Source organism: Phallusia mammillata, chromosome 4, assembly GCF_965637545.1.
Source record: "Phallusia mammillata chromosome 4, kaPhaMamm4.hap1.1, whole genome shotgun sequence".
In the NCBI taxonomy this organism is placed as follows: Eukaryota; Metazoa; Chordata; class Ascidiacea; order Phlebobranchia; family Ascidiidae; genus Phallusia; species Phallusia mammillata.
In genome coordinates, this window is record NC_137255.1 from 19,461,983 (window position 1) to 19,485,209 (window position 23,227).

At 36.9% G+C, this 23,227-nt stretch overlaps 5 protein-coding genes across 7 annotated transcripts; 4 read left to right on the forward strand and 1 right to left on the reverse strand.

The window, feature by feature from the left end:
* Window positions 1-647: 647 nt before the first annotated feature.
* Window positions 648-3,762, forward strand: LOC145224267 (polycomb protein eed-like). 2 transcript variants are annotated; one of them, XM_080090728.1, is made up of 10 exons: window positions 648-1,222; window positions 1,284-1,442; window positions 1,502-1,627; window positions 1,700-1,873; window positions 1,951-2,084; window positions 2,155-2,260; window positions 2,334-2,492; window positions 2,591-2,664; window positions 2,775-2,936; window positions 3,063-3,762. In XM_080090728.1, exons 1-9 carry the CDS (start codon window positions 1,004-1,006, stop codon window positions 2,902-2,904), a joined length of 1,281 nt encoding a protein of 426 aa, XP_079946854.1. In that variant the 5' UTR covers window positions 648-1,003; the 3' UTR covers window positions 2,905-2,936; window positions 3,063-3,762. The 2 variants fall into 2 exon arrangements, with proteins under 2 accessions (XP_079946854.1, XP_079946853.1); XM_080090727.1 differs by having other exon boundaries at window positions 648-921; window positions 984-1,222; window positions 2,775-3,762.
* A 3,776-nt stretch (window positions 3,763-7,538) lies between these two features.
* On the forward strand, window positions 7,539-10,662 carry LOC145222645 (E3 ubiquitin-protein ligase RNF139-like). The gene is made up of 7 exons (XM_080088816.1): window positions 7,539-7,807; window positions 8,002-8,228; window positions 8,298-9,191; window positions 9,252-9,407; window positions 9,475-9,707; window positions 9,769-9,911; window positions 10,165-10,662. Exons 1-7 carry the CDS (start codon window positions 7,681-7,683, stop codon window positions 10,302-10,304), a joined length of 1,920 nt encoding a protein of 639 aa, XP_079944942.1. The 5' UTR covers window positions 7,539-7,680; the 3' UTR covers window positions 10,305-10,662.
* Window positions 10,663-11,179: 517 nt separating this feature from the next.
* LOC145222643 (triacylglycerol hydrolase DDHD2-like) lies at window positions 11,180-21,210 on the reverse strand. Of its 2 annotated transcripts, none has more exons than XM_080088813.1 (18): window positions 20,988-21,210; window positions 20,757-20,876; window positions 20,094-20,672; window positions 19,829-20,019; window positions 19,658-19,765; window positions 19,484-19,592; window positions 19,082-19,171; window positions 18,274-18,415; window positions 18,003-18,211; window positions 17,423-17,709; window positions 17,059-17,268; window positions 12,888-13,041; window positions 12,483-12,571; window positions 12,322-12,424; window positions 12,110-12,246; window positions 11,976-12,054; window positions 11,773-11,911; window positions 11,180-11,716 (listed from the first exon to the last, which is right to left on the reverse strand). In XM_080088813.1, the coding sequence occupies exons 1-18, from the start codon at window positions 21,103-21,105 to the stop codon at window positions 11,542-11,544; spliced, it is 3,039 nt and encodes a 1,012-aa protein (XP_079944939.1). In that variant the 5' UTR covers window positions 21,106-21,210; the 3' UTR covers window positions 11,180-11,541. The 2 variants fall into 2 exon arrangements, with proteins under 2 accessions (XP_079944939.1, XP_079944938.1); XM_080088812.1 differs by having other exon boundaries at window positions 20,094-20,693.
* Window positions 21,211-21,685: 475 nt separating this feature from the next.
* On the forward strand, window positions 21,686-22,561 carry LOC145222648 (small integral membrane protein 8-like). The gene is made up of 2 exons (XM_080088818.1): window positions 21,686-21,867; window positions 22,397-22,561. The coding sequence occupies exons 1-2, from the start codon at window positions 21,727-21,729 to the stop codon at window positions 22,559-22,561; spliced, it is 306 nt and encodes a 101-aa protein (XP_079944944.1). The 5' UTR covers window positions 21,686-21,726.
* A 21-nt stretch (window positions 22,562-22,582) lies between these two features.
* LOC145222646 (uncharacterized) lies at window positions 22,583-23,161 on the forward strand. The gene is made up of 2 exons (XM_080088817.1): window positions 22,583-22,785; window positions 22,847-23,161. The coding sequence occupies exons 1-2, from the start codon at window positions 22,583-22,585 to the stop codon at window positions 23,157-23,159; spliced, it is 516 nt and encodes a 171-aa protein (XP_079944943.1). The 3' UTR covers window positions 23,160-23,161.
* Window positions 23,162-23,227: the final 66 nt, after the last annotated feature.

Genomic DNA, 23,227 nt, shown 5'->3' on the forward strand with positions numbered 1-23,227 from the left:
AAAACAGGTTGTGCTTGTTGCGTTGTTGGTTTGTTTTGCGAAATGTAAGGTTATTGTTTTTTTGTACGAAACAGGGTTTGAACGAAGTTTGTTCTTTGCAGACATGCAACCAACTTTAGTTGGGCTTCTTTTTTGCTGTTATTATCAAAAACGTTTGCATTAAACATGCTCATTTAATATTGCCACAGTTTTAACTTTTTACAATCAACAAATTGAAACATTATCCGTTTATTTCTGATCTTGGTCAAATAGAAATATTCGTTTTTGACACATATTTTTGCGGCAGCCCTGTTTTTGAAGCTGTTTTTAAGTGTCTTTTATCTTTTTGTCCTCCTGTGATTTTTCTCATTACTTGTATCCAATATATTGGATGTCGTCAAGATTAAGCATATCTTATTTTAGAAGCCTATGCATTAACCAGCGTTTAACTACAGCATTTTCTGTTGGTGATATTAATTTATCAGGACTATCGAAACAAACTTATTATTTACAGCAAAATGACAATCAACTAATATTCACACCATGATAATTAAATCTCTATTTTAAAGTATAATAAAAAAATGCTAGGATACCACAATCCACATTATTAATAATATAATCAGCAAGGTAAACACAAACCACAAAAATATTGTTTTTGAAATTTGCAATTCTTTTTGTGGCTAATCATTAAACAATGTCAGAACTCTTGTCATATTAAAAAAATTGATATATTATCACCACAAATAAAATCCAGGAAATAGAGAAACCCTAACTACTAAGGCACTTGTCAGTGAACTCACTATATCAATGAGTCATACAAACTGCCTGAGGCTGGACACCAGTACAGTCTTAGTTAAACAGAATCAGGGTGTATGACATTATCAAGCTGGACATAGAGCAAGTTTAAAAAAACGTATTTCCAGTCAGACTCTGAACTGTTAGGTATATGTATTGTTATTAAGTGCATCAAACGCTTGATGATACTGTTTTCCTGAAACTAACAGAACTATACACATAACTTACCATGGAAGACCCTGAGTTGGCAGCTGTAGATGGAGAGGCAGAAGAGACGATTGGTGAAAAGTCTGATGTAGACACTTATATGGATGTTGAAGATACTGTTGATGAAAGAACCACAACCTCGGACAATCCTCAAACAAAATCACGAAAGGGAAAGTTTAAAGGAAAAGTTTCAAAAAAGCTACCAGTGAAAGGATTGTTTAGGTGCACCAATTCACTCAAGGTATGAAAATTGTTGTTGAAAAATTTGAAAGATTTTGATTTATTGTTAATGTGCTGCATAGGAGGACCATGGTCAACCATTGTTTGGTGTGTCATTTTGCCCACACAAGTTGAAGAGCAACTGGCCTTTGTTTGCAACAGTTGGAAGTAATCGCATAACAATCTATGAGTGCAGAGAAAATGGGTACATCAAACTTCTTCAAGCCTATACTGATCCAGATGTATGTTAAAGTCACAATGTTATTTTGTTTTCTAAATTTTTAATTGCGTACAACTATAGTGTGAAGAAAATTTTTATTCCTGTGCCTGGACCATTGACACAACTAACTGCCATCCACTTCTTGCCATTGCTGGCTCAAGAGGAATCATCAGAGTAATAAATATTTACACAAAACAATGTGTGAAGGTAAGCTATGTAGCTGGTGACTGCTTCTTGTAGGTTTATAAATAATAAGTTATTATCTTTTCAACATTCCAGCACTACATAGGTCATGGCAATGCGGTCAATGAACTAAAATTTCATCCCAAAATGCCACACATTCTTATCAGTGCTTCAAAGGATCATTCCCTTCGTGTGTGGAACATTAAAACAGATGTGCTTGTGTGTATTTTTGGTGGAGTAGAAGGGCATAGGGATGAGGTGTTAAGTTGTGTAAGTACAACAGTTGTAACTACTTACTGCATCTTGGAGCACAAGACATACTTAGCAATGCTGTCTAATGTGATTAGGATTTTGACATATTTGGAACCAAGATTGTATCCTGTGGAATGGATCATTCATTAAAAATTTGGAGATTTGATTCAGATGAATTAAACATTGCATTAAAAGCGTCGGAACTGTACCAACCAAACGATTCAAATGAGTACAAAACCAGATTTTTTTCTTGATTCCAATCTTTGTGACTAAATTTCCTGACATTTTGCTTTGCACAGGCCTTTTCCAACATTACATTTTCATTATCCCAACTTCTCCACCAGAGACATACACAAAAACTATGTTGATTGTGCAAGGTGGTTTGGTGACTTTATTTTGTCAAAGGTACTAGTTCTGTGTAGTTTCACTGTTCTTGAAATCAGATTTCGATTCCTCCTTATGTTCATGTTCTGTTTAGTCATGTGAAAACTGCATTATTTGCTGGAAACCAGGTTCAGTTGACTGTGATGTTGACGAACTAAAACCAAAGGAAGGAAATGTTACAGTGCTTAGCCGTCTCGACTTTCAGCACTGTGATATCTGGTACATGAGATTTGCTATTGACTATTGGCACAAGGTATGGCTTTCATTACGACATAGGAAAACAGTCGAGTTATCATGTGCAATATCTTATTTGTGCTTTTGAAATAATATATGTATTGTGTTTTTCCAAAGTTTCTGGCAGTGGGCAACCAATATGGCAAAACATTTGTTTGGGAACTGGATCAATTGGACCCTGTGAAGTCAAAGTAAGAATAATATGAGTGAACTTAACCCTAGTTACCAAATAAAACAGCATTCTGAGTTTATGATGTGTGGCATAAAGGAACGTATACGCACACAAATGTGTATTTTCCAGGTGTTTTACGCTCACCAACATACGTTGCACAACCACTATAAGGCAAACGGCTTTCTCAAAAGACGGCGACATTCTTATTTGTGTTTGCGACGATTCCACAATTTGGCGATGGGATCGTCAGACAAAATGATACGCACCAGCTATGTTAAAGTTCGTAGGAAGGTAAATGTAATTTGTGGGTTTCTGTTACCCACTTATTGCAATGGAAAACACAAGTGGTAAAATGCTGACACCCCGCCTCTATTGATGTTTTGCCAAGGCGCAACAAACTGTTTCTTTCTTTGTCAGACATTGGATGCAGTCCCCATTTATCAACTTTTCGTATGTTGTATTTCCACATTCAAGCACAACGTTTGTCATTATAAAGGATAAGAGTTAGGAGATTGAAGTGCGCGGGATAACGGGTTTGCACAAATGCTGCTCGGCATGGGATTAAACAAACCAAAAATCGACTTGTTAGACGTCAACAAATCGTGTGTTACCGTTTTGTTGTGACATACAATTATCCACAACCAATGAAATTGGAAAAATTATGACATAAATGTGCTACGTATTAGGTTGTTAGTATTAATTTGTCAGTTAGGTATATGGCCTAAACGAGTTTTGTTTTGCCAAATCGCAACAAAATATTCGGCCGAATACGAAACTTCGCTAATTAGGTTAACCCAGTGGTTCTTAACCTTTTTGGTGTAGTTTCCCACTTATGTCAATCACCAAGTTGGAATTTCCCACCTCTGGTAATTTCATAATGTTTTGTGCCACAACAATATTAGCCGTAGCCTACGCACTATGTTGTAGCCTATAAACTTTGCAAAACGGACATAACAATCAAAACAACTTCAAGTTTATTACCTGTTACTTCAAACAAAATAAGCAAAGTGGTAATTTTATAATCAATGTGATTTTTGCGATTGATTTTTTATCGCTGGCATCTCGATGCGAGGATTGATATTAGAAAGCGAGCATCGTAAATCATCCTCCCTTTGCAGCTTATTGTGACGTTGTGTAAAGGCTGGTTGAGTTGAAATGGTTTCAAGCAGCTGTTAGCCAGCGTTTATTGCAGGTAGGCAGGAACTTGGCCGAAAGACCTGGCGCGCCTGACCCATATATAGACATAAAAAACCTGATCGGGATTCGTCCCCGGGAGTGTCCTGGGTTCGAACCCCGTGAAAAAAAGTATATTGCAGGTAACTCGTTTTAATGCGACAAAGCTCGTAAATAGTGCAGGTAACCTTTTCTGAAGCGAGGAAACTCGTAGTGCGACGTAAGTTAAAAAAGCTGTAGGTACTGCAGTAAAGGTTGGGATTGGTTTAGGCCTAGGGTAAGGCTTCAGGGTCTTAAGTTCAGGGATTTAGGTTTTCGGTGTCTGTTGGGACTATCGTAACACTTTTCCACCAGCATTTTAAGCTTGTTTTAAAGTGAACTGCAGTATACGAATCGTCGCATACAAACAGAACATCTGCAGTATTTTCGAGTTACGTCGCGCCTATTATGAGTTTAATCACACCAAAGAGAGTTACCTGCAGTAGTCTTAAGTTACGTTACACGAAAAAAGGTTACCAAGCGCACATGTAGTTTTCGAAGGCACCCCTTCTTCCTTTAGCAACGGTGTGTATCAAAATAATAATGGTACTTTGTTCGATGAAAACACTTAGTGACTGAATAGTCAGATTTACAACATGTATGAATTGTAACTACAGGCATACTGTATAAACCTAATAATGCTCTTCTGGCAAATGTATTGTTTGTACCAACGTCTCTTATGACGAATTTAGGAATTCGAGAAAAATCAACGACATCAATTTACGTAACATTGAACTGTGCAATTTCCCACTGACATGTACCATATTTCCCACCGGTTAAGAACCACTGGGTTAACCGAAGGTTTGGTATGTCACTACTTTTCACTGCGCGCTGTGAATCGAGTTGTCATTATTGTAAAAAAAGCTCTTGAGCTGAGAACAACAGTGGATAAGGAACAATTGTTTTATCACATCAACCAAATATTTCGGGATAAAGATCAAGCGAATTCAAGTAAAAGTTAACAAACATTTTTCAATGCACCAATCAAAATAATGAATGAAAATGCTGAGCAATGTACTTTGTAAAGAGTCAGCTTCTGATAACTACTTATAAGGTGTGTTAATATAAATACGTTTATTGTCGAAATAAAGAAAAATCAAATCTATTTTTGCTCTTACTCCGTGTCACTTATTTCTAACTCCTATGATCCGAAATCATGGTGCCATAGAGCAGGGGTCGGCAACCTTTTTTTTACTGCGGACCATTTTTCAAACTGAAATTTTATCGCGGACCGGCCTGCAAAAAAACTACAAATGTTTAGTAATGAAAACACATCAATTAGTTTATCATCCCCGGCATACATGGGCAAAAGCATTTAACCTGAAAATTATACGGCCCTGTAACGATCGAACTCCTCGCGGACCGGCGGTTGCCGACCACTGCCATAAGAGTACTAATATTAGTGCCATTGGTGCTCAATTCTATCATTGAATAATATTTTCAAGAAACACAATGAAATTGTTGCTGTGCAATTACAACGATAAAATGCCTGCGATTAAATTACCATGGGATAAAAACGCTGAGAAGTAATGAGCACGATAAAAATCCGCGAAAAAATGCGGCATGCTCAGTTCTACATCTGAACACAAATCCAAGTATACGATGAAATTACCATGATTGCGATGTTCTTACGGCGGCGAAATTGCAATGATGTTTTACCATACGATAATATTGCCAAGCGATGAAACTATTAAGATGAAATTGCTGCAATGAATTTACCATGCAATAAAATTACCACACGATGGAATTACAAGCATTACAACACTGTATTAACCGGCATACAGACTACAAGTGAGCAGAAATTAAAGCATTTGTAACCGAAAGAGAATGAAAAACTTTATCAGTAAGCTCTTGAAACAGTACGTTGGTCCCGAATTGCACTTCAAGAGCTGATGAGAAAAATAGAGAGCAAATTGTTTGGACGAAAATTGGAATAAGGTTCAGTAACATTTTGATCCGGGGACCGAGTTCGTTTTTTTATTGTTAATAGGCCTGTCTACATATAAGCTTATACCTACACATAGGGTTAGAACTCAGGAAAACGCCGATCCCGAAATCACGTAATTTAAGTTTTTTTGTTAAATTTGATCCCTGGGTTGGGGCATTAAAAGCAAGTATTTGGCATGTTGTGAGGTTTTCTATTATTGTTGCAAGTTACTGGAAACTCGAGGGCTTGTCAAAACTTGCCCATAAACCGCAACTTCTAATTTAGTAAATCAAAAAGGGTTGTTTTTTGAATTAATTGCAAAGACGCGAGCATGTGTGGGGGGCGGCCGTTAGTTTGTTGACATCATGGCCCGTTGCGACTATGGACTGAAGGCCACTGTGTTCCCAGTCTGACTCCAGTGCGTAGAGTGGAGTCGAGTTCACTCCAGTGCGAAGAGTGTCAAGTGTAGACTCCAAAGCACGGAGTGTCTAGAGTCCAGACTCAGGAGTGTAGCCTAGACTCTAGGCTAGGCCCTATAGAGTGTTTTATTAAACGAAACGCAAATTCTTATGTAGCGCAAAATACGTGGTACAAAATTCAGCAGGGAACACTAAAGAAATTTAGGACACATAAATATGCGCTGTACGTTTAAATGACTTTGGGTAATTTCAGAAGTTTATGATTTTAAATCTATATGCTTTTGCATGTCAACCACTACACATGCATGGGAGCCGGCAGAAATTTTTCCACGGTGGGGCAAATTTAAAAAAAATACACACTTATTAGATTTGCGTCAACGATGAAAAATCTCCGCACAGCCATGCAACTATGAACAATTTTGTCCGTTCAAATAGCATAAACACAAAGGCTATATTTCCATATATGGAAACAACAACAGCTACGTAAACAAATCAGACTACGTTAAAGTCGCTTGTTTAGACATTTGCTTAGAATATATCAACTTCCCTTCTTAAAGCATTAGGCTTATTCTTTTTCAGTCATAAAGTTTTATAAAAAGTGTTGTAATTTTGGGATACTTTGAAATTCCAAGGGGGAGGCAAATGCCCCCTCTTGCCTCTACGTGCCGGCGCCCATGCGAGTATGGCACCTGTCGGGGATAACAGTTAACTTTTATGCACAATGACATGTAGTAATGTACAATTGATATTGTTTTACGTGACCTGTAAGCATCAGGATTCGTCTCTTCTCAGTCTATAGATTTTCTCGGTCTAAAATCTAAACTTTGCCAACACCAAATCAACATCACTCCCAACTAGTTTCAGCATAGGTCTTTATACGTTTGTATGGAAAATAGCACAACATGTGTTAAGTAGAATAACACGTTTTTTCTCGAGTTGCACCCTCGTATCGCAGACGTTTATGGCGTAACAGACAAACATTGTGGTGAAACTGCAACAATATGGAAAACGGTGTGAAACATAGAGATATTATCATGTCACACTGTAAAACTCCTTCAAAAAAGAAAACACTTGTAGTTTTAGTTTCTAAGAAGTAGATGAACATGAACAACTTGCAACCGTTTTATGTGATTCGTATCGCTAAATATTTATTGGAGAAAGCAAAGGCATCAACATATTAAGTTTTGTTCGGTATTGCGCTGTGCCTCCGTCATGCGTTTTGGTTCCGTCTGCTTTTAGTTGTGAAGAAGAGGAACCAATTTACGTTGTGGTTCTGCTTTTTTATTAGCTTATCGACAGTATCGTTAAAATTGCTGTTTTGTTACCACCGTTCAAACGTGCAATGTGTCTAATCTTATTTCCACTTCAGTAGTTGTGTTGTAGCAACAATTTAATAAAGTCCAAATATACAGTGGCATCATGACATTTTTGTAGCAAAAGGTTTGTATCTACCTATGGGTAAGAAGAAACCAACGACATGGACTACAAGGTTATTGATGTTTTGAGAAGTCCAACAATCATTGTCTTGGATACACTTTTGTCAAGACGAATGAAGCTGCCATGGTCAACACACACACTTCTCAATTTTGCAGTGACTACTATTGGTATGTTGTTTTACCTGATTGTTTCTGATGAACTAGAAGATGTTAATTTTTAGGAATTCCATGTTAAGTTTTTTATAAGAGCAACCATTTGGTGATAACAGCCTGATTGTTAGCAGTGTTTTAATAGTTGCTTCCTGTCTGTTGTATATTGATATATTTACCGGATGAATTTTTAACAATGTTTTAATCTGTAGGTTCCTTGGCTTCCATCTTTTTGTTTTCATGTCATCAAAGATGGTTAGTGGAATTCTACAGATTTTTTATTGGTTTGTTGGTATTTGCTGCATCAGCACTACTTCAAACCTTTTTAGTTGCCACTTGTTATCAAAATTATCACGCACACCATCCAAACATGAATCAGTCAGTGGTATTTTCCCTAGTGTCTACCACCTTAAATGCTGGAAAACTAGAAATGCATGAGGTATGTGTAAATAATAAAGCGTTTAATTTTACACCAGCTAAGGCTGATTACTATATATTTTATTTACAGATTGATTTGGCAGTTAAAATGATCTTTTACATGTTTCTTCAACTGATGCTTCAATGGGTATACAACAGCAAGTTTTTGTTCCCCCAGAAGACAACACACCTGGCAGCTGGGGTCTCAGCATTTTGTGCCTGTTCGACAGCAGCAGCTGTGTTGCTGAATGTGTCCAATGTTTGGTTTGCATTTTCAGTTTCCCTTACTCTTTTTCCACAACTGGTGTCTTTGTACACAGTATTAGGAAAAGGTATCTCCTACATCAAACGAAAAAGCAAGAAGCAGTTTCTTGACATATGCAGATCCATCAGAGAACAGGGCCTGCCCTCTTTTATCGAAACTGTGTGGACTCATTTGAGGGTTCCTCAAGTTCTAAGACTCTACTTTGTGTTTCGTTTGACAACCGTCCTTATGATAATTTTTTTCTCACGATCAATTGAAATTGATACAAAAAGTGACTCACCACCACAAGGCATTTTTTACTTTTTTGTTTCAAAAGACATAGTCTATGAAAGCAGTGATTCTGCAGAAAACATTTCAATGGCATTGAATGCCACAGGCACAAATACTACAAACTTTTATCAAATTGAACTTTTAGCAGTAATGCTGACAGACTCTGTTATATCTGTGTTTTGTATTGGATCTGCAATATCAGTCCCTTTCTACTATCTTGGTGTTGAACTGCATGGCTTTGTGGGTGGTGCAGATTTGGGACATGCTGAATCACTTGGTTCTGTTTCAGCAGTCCTGTTCTGTCTGTTGGCCATTCAAACTGGACTCTCAGGACTTGCGCCTATCATGCGCTTGGTGCGCCTGTACAGAAATGTTTGCCTGCTGGTAGCTGCCGTTATGCATTACGCACATGATTTGGTTCATCCTGTACTAATGAGTTTAAGTGCGCAGGTATGTTTTATGTTTCAGGCAAAACCTTGATTCAATAATATAACTTGCTTTTATTTTCAGGCAAATATGCCACTCCGCAAACATGGACGTCCATTGGTGGTTGCCTTATTTTTGGTCATTGTTCCAACCTGTTTCTGTGCTTGGTTGGTGCAAACAAAACCTATGTCAACATGGCTTATTGCACTGACTGCATTCAGCATAGAACTTGTTGTAAAGGTAGGTACCCAATATCTAAAACATTACACAATTTAATAAAGATGTATAAATTTAACCCTCTTTAAAGGTGGTTGCAACCTTGCTATTGTACATACTTTATGTTACGGATGCAAGAACTGATCACAAACCATGGCCACATTTGGATGATTGGGTATTCTATATACAATCAACATCACACACTATTGAATTCATCTGTGGATGCGTGATGTTTGTAAATGGTGCCTATGTCCTCTTTTTTGAATCAGGCAGTGCCCTTCGAGCTTTTATGATGTCTATGCACGCCTACGTCAACATTTACAAGTTGGTTGCAGTATAAAACGAGTGTTACTGAAATGCAATGGCAATGTTGTTTTTATTGTAGAGCTGCCTGTGATGGATTGAAAACACTAAACAACAGACGCACAGTGAATCATAGATTGTCGATGTTAGCCAAAGCTGATGCAGAAAAGCTGCATGAACATAAAGAAGATGTTTGCAGCATTTGTTACCAGAACTTCAGTGAAGGTAACTTCAGGATTTTTTTATCAATCATGATTGTAAAGTTGGTTAAAAAAACTTCAAAGACTCTCAACCAAAAACAAAGCTTTCAAGTTGTCATCACACAATTTATAGCTATTTTTTGGCAAAATTGGTCAAAAGTCAAGAGTCGCCAAAAATATATTGACTCAAACATAGCAACTAATATGTTGGAAACATTATGTTGTTGTTCACCAAATGTCAAAGGAATTAACTGATATGTTCTGTTATGTGTTTTTAGCAATGGACCATGGTGAGGTTAGAATCACAGAGTGCAAACACTTGTTTCACGGAGAATGTCTGCGAAAGTGGTTGTACATACAAGACACATGCCCAATGTGCCACCAGAAAATCTTTGCTGAAGACAAAAAGGAATCCTGAAAAATTCTCACATCCTTTTATATCAATTTTATAGAGATGCATTTTTCTGCGATATTGACAAAAAGAGAACTTGGGAAATAGTGCAGGATTGAGTGTAGTTTATTCATGCATATATGTAGAAATAAATTGTGTTTAGAACATTGTTTAACGATGAGAAGTTGATCAACTACATTCACCTATTTTTGCTGACTGTTTAACGATATCTCTGAAATTGAGTTAACTGTCATAACAGTTTTATTTTTTTTCTCATTTTTTATCAATTTTATTGTCACTGTGCCTTTGTTTATATCAAAGGCTTGTCTAATTTTCAAAACAAATAATGTACTTTGTTAATAAACTAACTTGACTGTTGAACACATTCACAAACTGTTGCCTTTTTTTCATAGGCAAGGTATACACACAAGCTACCCAAATACACTAAAGACACATGAAATGCACAGAGAATATTATTTTGTGCACTGAACATGTTTTAGACTGCTTAAATGCAAAACATTGATTGCAACTCGCTGTTATGTCCCTGTATACCAGGAGTGTGCAGCCTTTGTTACTGTGGGGCCAAATACAATTACCTTGATTAGATCGCGGGCCGCACCTGTGTACAATACAAAGTGATTTTACTTTGTTGCTTACCAAATATGCTTAACTACAGGAAAAATTCGCATTTGATTCTAGCCATAGATTGCCTGGTCTCAGACAAATAACGTCGGGCGCATTAATCTTCTCAAAAATATATAATAATTGGACTCGTTTGTGAGCACACTTAAAATCCAAGTGTCTCTGCGGGCAGCAAAACCTTTAATCTAGGGCCATATTTGCCCACCCCTGCGCTTGGTAAATAAGTCCAGGGTTGGGATAAGTTCTTTTAGTGAAGGTAATTACGATTTGAACAGGGTGTATTTCATGTGAAGTACAATACTCAATATTTCCTACACAACCAGAGAAGCAAAACATACATGAATTTATACTTTGTCACAATATTCTTTACTCTCCACAAAATCAGCAAATACAGGGCAAGGCACCAAAACTATCTGAAGCATAAATTGCACATCTCAGCAAATTTGCAGTAGAGTTTCTGTCATAAAAAGCTCTGTAAAATTCCTTTCATCGGCAGGACAATTAAATACACTTCAAAAAATGGGATGCAAAAGTTATATTGCAGCTACTGACTCTCACCACGACAAAAGCATTAAATCTATTGGGAGCAATGTTCTGTACAATCATACAAATTTGCTTTACTTCAGTTAAGAGATATATTGGTCATTGGAGGCCCTTGGTTGGTGTACTGAGCTGGTGGTGGTGGTGCTAAAGCTGGTGAGGATGCAGCCTTCTGTTTCTCCAACTGACTATCAGAAAGAACACCCATCATTCCATACAGTTCCTTCATTACGAGTAACACTGTATCTTCATTGTTCCTGTAATGTACATCAGTAAGAACTCGGAAAAACTTGGCAAAAGTTTTAGTACTTACCAATAGCACAAATGACTTTGGAATGCAAATAAATAGTCATTGAAACTTTCAAGTGGTCTCTCTTGAAGCACATAATCAATCCTCTTTCCACCATTCAGTCTTCCTAAATCAGCATGGCGGACCTCAGATGTTATTGAGGCTGTATGTAAATAAATCGATATCATAAAAGAGCATGGACATGAATACAAATGTTTTTTGCTTACAAGCATCCTCAGTATCAACTGCCTTGTCCTGTTCATCCTGCAAAATTTGCTCAGTCATATTCTTTACTTCTTCTTCCACCTGTTTAAATTCAATTTTAAATGAGAGTTTAAGATGTTGTGGGTTAAACTTGTACCTCTGCTTCAGTGTTCTTTTGGGTTTGAGTCCAATGTGACTGTGCAAAACGCTGCATGCCGCCCACAGCAAGCTTTACTGAGCGCATGATACTTTGCTTTAATTCTTGCCCCATTCGACTAAGGCTTTCCTTTAACTCTTTAAAGAAAAAATATTTTGTAAACCAAATAGCCATCTAGTGTGGTGTCACATAAAAGATAAAAATTGACCAACCCAAATGCATCCGTTTTCTTCCCTTGTAGTGGGGGACCAGCACTGGTTTAAGCTGGATTTCAGGATTTACAAGTGGTTCTACTCTGTATGCTACAGGATCAAACTGCAATAACAAACATTTATTCCAGTGTCATGCACCAATTCAATTACAAATAGCTTACTGGATGAAAAATGTTCAAAAAGCCAGGGCATGTGGGCAGTGAAAACTCTTCTCCCAGCTCTGACACTCCTCTTACAGATAAAAATACTCCTGAAATCAACAGTCATGCACGTTAATATAGACTTTGTTTTAGATACAGTAGGTCAATGATTCCCAACCAGGAAGTAATTTTAAAATTTAATGGGGATGAATTTACTTTAACTATATTTTTGCATAAGGTTTCTAAATAAACACTTAAGCCTGGAAATATGACCTCTGAAGTTGAAAAAGACTCAATTTTAACTGATCTTTGTATTATTTAGCATCTACTTTGCAGTACATTGGGGGGAACGAAAATGTTTTGAGTTGTTTAGTGAGGAATCGTTGAAAGGGGTTGGGAACCACTGCAGAAGGTGTAAGTACACACCTATGGGTGATCCAAGGGCAAACAGGTTTTTCGGATGAAAGTCCAATTGAGGGTAGCGAACGACTGGTTGACCTGTCCCAACATCAAATTGCTGGAAATCTACATGGACATTTGTTGCTCCAGAAAAAAAGCTGCCAATGGAATCCACATGTTCCTGTAAAAATGTTACTAATGCATTGAGTTATTGTTCTTAATATATAAGTTGGTTAGATTACAATTTACAGGAGTAATTGAATGGGCTGAGTTATGTACGGAAAAATAATCTTTTCATGCCCTAATTAACCATGCTAAAAGATCAAAAGTGTAATAGTTTCAAAAAGATACTTGTTGCAAGACCATGAAAAAAAACTAGAATAGTGGTTTTCCTATATATTGTCAGTTTATACATATACCACATCATATTTAACGATGTATCACATATACCATTTACTATATTTATAATGGATATATATTTGGCATTGGGTCCCTATCTTTTTCCTGGCACTTTATAACATAATTGTTTCTGCAAGCATAATCTAATGGGTCCCAACACATATGCATATGCGATTTGGTAACCGTAAAAATAGGGCACAATCATTGTTAGATATTAACCAATTTACTATACAGATCATTTGATCTACACATATGATTGTTTTTGCAAGCAAAAACGAATGGGTCCCCACACCCGCGATTGTGCGGATTTATGGTAAACAAACATCCTGGTTATTTTTAGATTCTTAAGGAAAAACTTAACCAACTTTAGCCTCAACCCAACTTTAAAAGTTTTGTCCGTATTCTTTTTGCATCATTATTGTCATATAATTACAAAAAACAGTAAATAAGAACAGTCAATTTAATCTCATGCTTTGACCTTGATATTGTCGTTCAAGGTCAGTTTTTAAACACAATTTTCCAAAACTGAAAATGAGCTTGATAACTTAATGAAACGACATAGCATGGCTGCGCAAAAACAGCTGTTTTCTAATCACCAACATGACTGTCTCGTAAAATGTCCGTCCGGACGTCAAGCTGAGCACTCCCGCTGCATTCACCCGTCTTAATCGTAAATAAGTGAATTCTGAGCACTCCCACTGTATTCACCCGCCTTAATCGTAAACAAGTGAATTACTACCTTGAAATTTGAGACTTCTATCTGACTGACAGTGTACACATATTATGGACTGTAAAAGTAACTATTTGGCCGAATAACGCAATTTTTTAAATACTAAACGAACTAGAATGGTGGCTTTCTGATATAATTCCATTTTATATATTCTATATGATATTTACTACACACATCATTTGATCTACACATATGATTGTTTTTGTAAACAAAAACGAATGGGTCCCCACACGCGTATTTGTGCGGATTTACGGTAAACAAACGTTGCGGTGATTTGTGAAACCTTTGCCAAAACTGAAATTGGGAGTAATAACTTAATAAAACGAAATAGCATTGCTGTGCAAAACAGCTGATTTCTTATCACCGAAACGACGTCTCGTAAAACGTCTGTCCGACGTCAAGCTGAGCCCTCCTGCTATCGTAAACCAATGAGTTACTCTCTTGGGACTTCTGTCTTTCTTGACCAAACGAGCGTTAGACACATTTACGTTTCGGGGGCCTGTGGGTGAACCGCTGGGTAATTCGGGGTCAAACTTCTGGAGGATCAAGTTTGGATTAATAACTAACATGTGTCCAAATTTGTATAAATTTGAAGCACTCTTTCTTTACAAAACCATCGGTAAAAATTTTACGTTTTGAGGGCCTGTGGGTGAACCGCTGGGTAATTCGGGGTCAAACTTCTGGAGGATCAAGTTTGGATTAATAACTAACATATGTCCAAATTTGAACTAGAAGGGTGGCTTAGCACATATTGCCCTTGCACATACACTATGCTCTATTTTAAAACATAAATATATTTCCTATGCTTATTTTGTATTGGGTCCCATATTAGCCATCGTCTTTTATAACCTTGGTTGTTTCTGCAGGCAAAAACTCATGGGTCCCCACACATGCAAAGTAGAAAATAATGCGATTCAATATATGAGTAAGTTTGGTATTGTGAAGAGAAACACAGTGATTGGTACTGTGCATATCTAAATATGCTATATGGAGTAAAAACTATTTAAATTAAAAAACTCATTTTAGGGGGCTAGTAGGATAACTAATTGAGGTTCCACACACACACAAACTTAAAAGTAGGAAACCACAATGACTCAATCAATAGTACTGCAAAATTTCAGTCCAATCTGCCAACGTTTAAAATTTCAACCACTAGAGGTGTTTTGAGCAACAACCGTTAATGTTTCTGACGTCAAAGGGCTGTTAACAACCCCCGAACTGAAATGGCGCAATAACGATAATTGGCATACTTTACAAGCTATCCAAATTTTAGCCAATTCTGACATTGTTTACAAACTCACCCCTTTTAGGGGGCTAGCGGGGTAAATACTTGGATTTTTCCGGACAAACAAAGTGGGATGCACATCTACACAACAATATCTACCATCTGTATATGTTTCAGCCACATCCATCAAGCATTTGATAGAAAAACGAGTCAGACAAACTTTGGGGGGAAAAAACGTTTTAGGGGGCTAGCGGGGTAAATACTGGGGTTATTAACAAAAACAAAGAGGGATGCACATCTACATAACTACATCTACCATCTGTGTAAATTTCAGCCGAATCCATCAAACATTTGATAGAAAAACGAGTCAGACAAACTTCGGGAAAAAAAAAATTTTAGGGGGCTAGCGGGGTAAATACTGGGGTTATCAACAAAAACAAAGTGGGATGCACATCTACATAACTACATCTACCATCTGTATAAGTTTCAGCCACATCCATCAAGCATTTGATGGCAAAACTAGTCAGACAAACTTCGGGGGGGGGGGGGGGGAAATGTTTTAGGGGGCTAGCGGGGTAAATACTGGGGTTATCAACAAAAACAAAGTGGGATGCACATCTACATAACTACATCTACCATCTGTGTAAACTTCAGCCAAATTCATTAAACATTTGATGGAAAAACGAGTCGGACAAACTTCGGGTAAAAAATACCCATTTTAGGGGGCTAGCGGGGTAAATACTGGGGTTATCAACAAAAACAAAGTGGGATGCACATCTACATAACTACATCTACCATCTGTGTAAATTTCATCCAAATCCATCAAGGATTTGATAGAAAAACGAGTCGGACAAACTTTGGGGAGAAGAAAAAAAAAGAAAAAAAAACAAACATTTTGAGTAAAATCAATGTGTCCCCTTCAGGGAAGGGGACCCATAATAAATTTGAAGCACTCTTTCTTTACCAAATGAGCGTTACAAACCAGCGTTAGACAGAAAAAAGAAAAAAATATACGGACAAAAACAATGTGTCCCCTTCAAGGAAGGGGACCTATAATAACCTACTGCAAACAATTGTTTAACATTTCAGCACATTGGGGCGGCCTAAAACTTATTATTTTGGGGTTTAAGGGGTAAGCATGGGTGAATCCAATAAAAAGTTACAAAATTCTTTAGAATAGCTTACATTGCACCAACCAACAAAGCATGAAACCCTCAGATTATGTACTTGGGTCAGTACAGCCATTTTTAATTTTTTTCGTTTTGGGGGCCTGTGGGTGAACCGCTGGGTCGTTTGGGGTCAAACTTCAGGAGGATCAAATTCGAAAATATAACTAACATCTGTGCAAGTTTGAATACATTTAAATCACTCTTTTTTGACCAAACGCATTTAACAAACCAGCGTTAGACAGAAACGAATATTTTGGGGTTTAAGGGGTGAAAATGGGTAAATCTTTTTTTAAGTTACAAAATTCTTTGAAATACCTTATATTGCACCAAACAACAAAGCATATAACTCCTAAATGAAGTACTTTAGCAAGTGTAGCCGTTTCAAAAATTTCACGTTTTGGGGGGCTGTGGGTAAACCAAGGGATCAAACGGGGTCAAAATTCACATGGACCATCTTTAGACCAATATCTATATTGTGTGTAAATTTGAAAAAGTTTGAACCATTCTTACTTGACCAAAACGTGGGAACAAATCCGTGTTAGAAAGAAAAAAAGAAAAAAAAAATATAGACAAAAACAAAATGTGTCCCATTCAGGGAAGGGGACCTATAATTACATTTATTCCATGAGTTAACTATACAAAGCATATGTATCTGAAAAAAATTAGCCAGTATACCATTTCTGGAGCAGATATTTTGGTCTCAGCCAAGGCCAGGGCAGCAGCAGCTTCTTGCTGTTGCTTCAGTTCTGCCTCTTTCTGCTTTTGTTCCTCCATTTCCCTCTTTCTGGCTTCTTTCTCCCTTTGATCTCTCAGATAACCTTGCATCTTCTTTCTGGGTCCCATGGGCAGACCTATGTCTTTGAGATCAGCATCGGTACACATAAGCTAAAAAAAAGTGGAAAAGGCAATTAAATAACAAATCAGATAATCATAACAAAACAGTGTTTAGGTTGTAAGCTGTGCCAAAAATTTCATTGAAATAACAAAATTTTAGTTCTTGTTTGTATCAATAACACCAGATGGAGAAATTAAGTCTTACCAAAGCATCCATATCAATTTGTTCTGCTTCAAAGTTGCCTAGGAAGTTTCCCAAGTTAAGTCTATTCAACAACTCCTCTAAAGTCTCCTCAGGAGCATCGCTGAGTGAGTGCGAGCTGCTGCTGGTTTTCAGCCCATTCCCTGTTTGATCACTTGAGACTGACAGATCAACACTTGCTGCGTCCACATGCAAACCATTGGCACTGGAATCCTGTTTTTCAGCTTCTGCTGGTGTCTGCTCACTATTGGTTGATTGATGACACAGAAGGTCAAAAAGAATTAAAGAACCTGCAAGCAATGTTTTGTTCTGATGACATGCATTAAAACTAAAACATTATTCGGACCAAAGTCTAACACTAGTTTTGTTAACTTCTCAAATATTTTTTGTAATCATATGTTTTCAGGGAGAGGGAGCAATGCAACACCAGGATGTGTGTAATACATATTCTTTGCTACTAAATAAAATGAAGATCTCTATGCAGCTTTAGTGTATAATTCTAAGGTAACACATCTCTTCAAAAAGGAACAGAATATATCTGTACCATATATATAGCACTTGTTTTAAAAAGTCACAAACTTACCCAGGCTGTGGCCAGCCAAAGAAACATCTCCCTCAAAAGATGGGTTACGAGACAAAAACAGCCTGTACAGCGAATTTATTTCATTGCCAATAGTGTCAGCAATGGTTTGACAGTACACTGGACTGGAGTAGAACAAAATGTCAAGCAGTGTTTCATTGGTGAAGTGTCGAAGTCGAGAAATACTAGGTAACGTCAGGTTGCGAACATTCCTGCAAATTAGTTAAAATGTTTCGATACAACTTTACTGGTGGTTGAAATATGCACAAAATACCTATCTACACCAGTTGCATCGCCATGTAATGCTCTGTGCCAATGAATTGGAAGAAACTCTATTCTGTGTGCTTTCTTTGATTCTAAGCCACGTTTAAAATGAGACTGTAACAAGTTGAGATGAATTGTCCTGAAGTCATCAACTGTGAGATACAAGTATAAGTAAATATATTTGTTTTTCTTTTGAGCTTTATTAAACACACAGCAATGGCAACATGCATTAACACTAATATATATGTGTTTTTGGAAACAGTTGTTAACATTACATAATGGTAACATACAAGTGATTTTTGTTTTAATTGGCAGATGGCAAAAAATCTAAACAGCAATTTGACAGCATGCATAAGAAAGGTAAATATAGCCAACTTTTTAGTCAACTTGACAATTAAAAATTTGTGCAATCAGATCTTTCGCTGCTGTTTGTTGTAATGTAACATAATCCTGCCTTTCTCCAGTATATTTCACACATTCAATACTGTTAAAGATATTGGTCTCGTTTTTGTGTTTGATTCTAACTTTTATCTTCTGTAAATGTTCTACAAATACATTCTGCTCACCACCCTCTACAAGTCTATTTTTTCGGTAAGTGTATCCTTCACCAATGCCGTGTGCAAATAACACCAAGTGACACACCTTTTCATGCTCATCTTCAGCGTGATATGAAACAAAAGCAAGCACTAATAAAAAAATGCAAACACTACATGCATTTAGTCGAAACTACAGAATTGCATGATTGCTGCACATGCAGGTGGCGTAAATAAGGTGGGAGATGCCATGCGACCTAGAGATGCATTCACACCAAAACATACCACATTCTACTACACTTCTTGACCGGAGATCGCAAACAGGCCCTATGCCATGGCAAAGAAACACCACATGATCGGGTGTCCCTGATTCACCTTTGAACACAACGAAAGTTAAGCACTTTGTTGACAGTTGAAGTTATTAATTCGCTTTCAGGCCAAAAATAAACCAAGGTCAACATATATACTTTGTTCTAATTTTACAAACTTCAACATAATGTATAGTTGAAGAATCAACTTAGTGCAATAAGCCACTGTAAATAAACATGTTTTGGGTCTTTTTAACTTTTAGATTTAGAATATATTTTACATGGAAATGACTAGATTTAATTTTTTTCATAATCTTTGCAACTATTTTTTAAACTTAAAACCTAAACACATTTTAAGGGAAAACCATACAACACCTACTTTCTGGTATTTCTTTTTCAAACTCTGTGCCACTTATTCCTCGCTTTACTACTTTAGAATGCATTTGTGTTTCAAACACACTACCAAATTCATCCTTGCTTGCAACAGGCTGCAAAATATAAAACTCATTATCATCAACAAGCATTTCTAAGCTATGATATTTATTCAGCTTACCTGGAAGTGTACAATCAGTTGTGGACTATGAACAACCACTACTTCTCCATTATCCAGTTCAATTCGTTTGTGCCACAATCCTTTAGTGACAACATTACGATATTCCACCTGCAATTAAGTGAAAATATATCACTGTTGCGAATGATTGTACAATTATGTGTTATGCCTTACCTCTAACCTTTCTGCGACATTTTCTTCATAAGGGGAGTAGCGATTTTCAGTGTCACTTTTACAAAACCAAGTGGCTCGTCGCACAGTGGATGGCTCCTCATCCCAATAGACACTGTTGCGTTCACGATTATTTACACTGACATCAAATCGGCCACCATCTGTACTCACTGTTTGTTCCAATGATAAATTTCCTGCAATGTTGTGAAACAAGAGATGTGTATAAAGGCATTTAAATAAATAAAAAAAACACGACAAATGTTTTTACCACTGTTATGAGCTGTTTCGAGCATGTTGGAGTCCAAATAGGAAAATGGACACCAGACAAGATTGTTATCAGAGAGTTTCTTGCAGAAAAACCAGTGAGTTGAAACATTTTGATATAACGCAGTTGCAGATGGTGGTGGTGGGGCCACAGGACTCGAAGCAAGGTTTTCAAAAGATGGTGGAGTGACAGGTGATGTCGTGGGTTGATAATTGCCACTGGATGAACTTGCAATTGGTGGCATTGACTGTGATTGCACTGGTGGTGGTGCATTATATGTTGATGGCTGCATTGGTGGTGATTGGTAAAACTGGGAATTTGAGGGAAACATTGGCCTTGGTTTATGGCCTGAAGTTGCAGATCTTGCATATGGGTTGCTCGGGGGTGCACTGCTGTCAAACACTGGTGGTTGCATTGGGGTTGTTTGTGGAACTGCCCCATAGCTTGGAGTTGATGTGTATGAATCACTCGGGCTTTCAGAAAGAGAAACAGGAGATTTTGGTGGAACCACCAATTGAGGTTCTTGTTGATCTGAGCTTATTGTAGCAGGTTGCATCATTGCACTTGTTGAAATACTTGGTCCTGAAAGCGAAGAGAACGGATCTACAAAAAAGAGTTGCAATTGATTTTGTTGACAGTCTAACCTGTACACAACACTGCACTTACCTTGGTATCCTTCACTTTTTTGTGAGAACATGGTAAATGTTGCAACATTTTGTGGTTGCTGTTGTTGAGAGAAATTTGGGGTCTGCCCAATAAAACTTGCTTCTTCAGCTGGGTCGGTTTCTACAACAACAAATATACAATTTAATAATATTTTAAAAAAACAACTTATAATTAGTAGCAAAAAACAAATAGTGTAAACATGTCACAACAAATGTACAAAATCATACCAACCGGCTGAAAGGATTGCAGAGTTTTGTTCTTGCACTGGCATAAACAAAGCATTTGGTGCAAAATTTAAGTTACTTGATGAAAACAATGGGTTTGCGGGTTGCTTGTTTTCGTTGGACATCTTTTACATTCCATGTAATGCGTACATTTACAAATAATATTAATGAACTAAACACATAACTTTATTTTTGAAAAGTCCTTTCTGAAACCTGCAACAAAACAAATATACCTTAACAACAAAAACAAATTCGTCGTAAAGCGTATACGTAAAGTCGTAACACTAAACACAAAAAGTAAAAAATGTGAAATGAAGTGTGGACTTTGCCGGTCGAAACATTTCTGCTTAGTAATCATTCGCGTATGTGGCAAAAAAACATCCACAAAAAATATAGGCATTTTTAAACACGTCACACTACAAAGTTTGTTTTTTGGTGTTAATTTGTTCATGATAAAAGTCATTTTATCTTGTTTTTGAATAGTTAACACCATCATCTAAAGTTAGATTTAACATCAAACTTTGGCAGAATTTAAAAAACAATACTGATGTAAAATTTCGGTTGTTGCTTTCTAGTTTTTCCAAATCATTTTGCACAGTCGTGTTTTAAACAAATTTGTTCTTAATAAATGGATAAAGCGCGGATACTGATTATTATTTTCGCAAACTTTTACAGTTTGCATGACTCAGCAAAATAAAAACGATTTTCCAAAAAAAAACGCTTCCAATCAAACAAGGCGACACGGCATGACTGAGAAGAGCTCCGAACCTCCGGAAAAGATAAGGGCTCCCGAACCGGCGAAGGCCAATAGTGATCCAGGTGGAATACGCAGCTTGAAAACGACCGCTGCGTTTCGCGCCGTCAATTTTGAATTGTATGCTAGGCCGGTAAGATCTTGTCAAGATGTAACATTTTGACTTAAGCGTGAAAGTTGCATAACATACGTAACAATACCAGGAAAATGTGCTACTTATGAAAACCAATTTGATCGCGTAGTACTTTTTTTAAACTCAGACTGAGAGCAGTTCTGCGTTGAAAATGTACCACTGACATCTTGTATTTGAAAGTTGTCAAAAATTTATTCAATAAATATTTTAACCATTTTGAAACTTATTTTACAAATAGGACAAAACAACCTTAACTTTGTTATTGTATCTCATAAACCCTTAATTGGTGTTTCTTACCACCAGATTGTACATGTATCCCTACCCCTGGTTAATATGAACTGATGGGTATGACAAGACATCATCTGATGTATACATAATCTCAAATAAATATAAAATAGTAAAACAATAGAACAATTATGTTACCAATGAAGCAATCCTATTGCCCACTAAGCTCCACTAAAAAAAATTAACGCTGAATATATTTGTCAAAGAAACAACAAAAATATTTACAAGTATAATTTTGTTTCAGAACAAATATGTTATGGGATTTGGTTTGATAGCAATAACTGGATGTGTTGCCTACCTTGCCTACTTGAATGCAGTTGATGAAAATAGAAAAGCTGGTGTGTATGAAGTATACAACCCTGACGGATCTCTGAAATCAACTGAACGAAAAACTTCCAAGTGGGACTAAAACACTGTGAACTTCCGAACAATGTTGTTTTATATCATTCTATTTTTGTCTTTGATTCAAAATTTTCTGGATCAGCTGGTTCAAGTTATTGTACTGGCACTAAAGTACTTAGTTATGAAGTCTGCTGCATTCAAGGACTTTGCAAGTTTGCAACAGGAGTTGCAGGAACAAATAGCACTGCAAAACGAAATCAACATGATGGATAATTTTGCAAAACATGCAAGGTAGCAATTTTATGCAATGTTTAACAAACATATAATACTCTAAACTGTAATTTTATTACAGAATACAGCGCAAGATTGATAGCTTAAAGGCTGAGATCACTGTGGTGTCAACGGAGATGTCCAAGAGAGTGGCATACTTTAGGTCAATCTTGTACTGGACACTAAGGGTGGTCATTGCTCTCAGTTTCATGTACATAGCATTTGTACACAGATATGATCCTGTGATGACAATTGATGAAAAGTTTTTTCCCTTCCCTTTTCTTGCATGGATTGTTTCTTTTCCCACTGGGGTACCTGGCAACATTGGCTGCCTATTCTGGGTGATTCTTTGCCAACTATCAGTTCGCAGTATACGCAAATACATAACTTCATGAAAGTTTTGTAGAGCTTTATATTTCATTTAATAAGAGGTTTACTATTGTTTTTTCAATTGATGCATGAT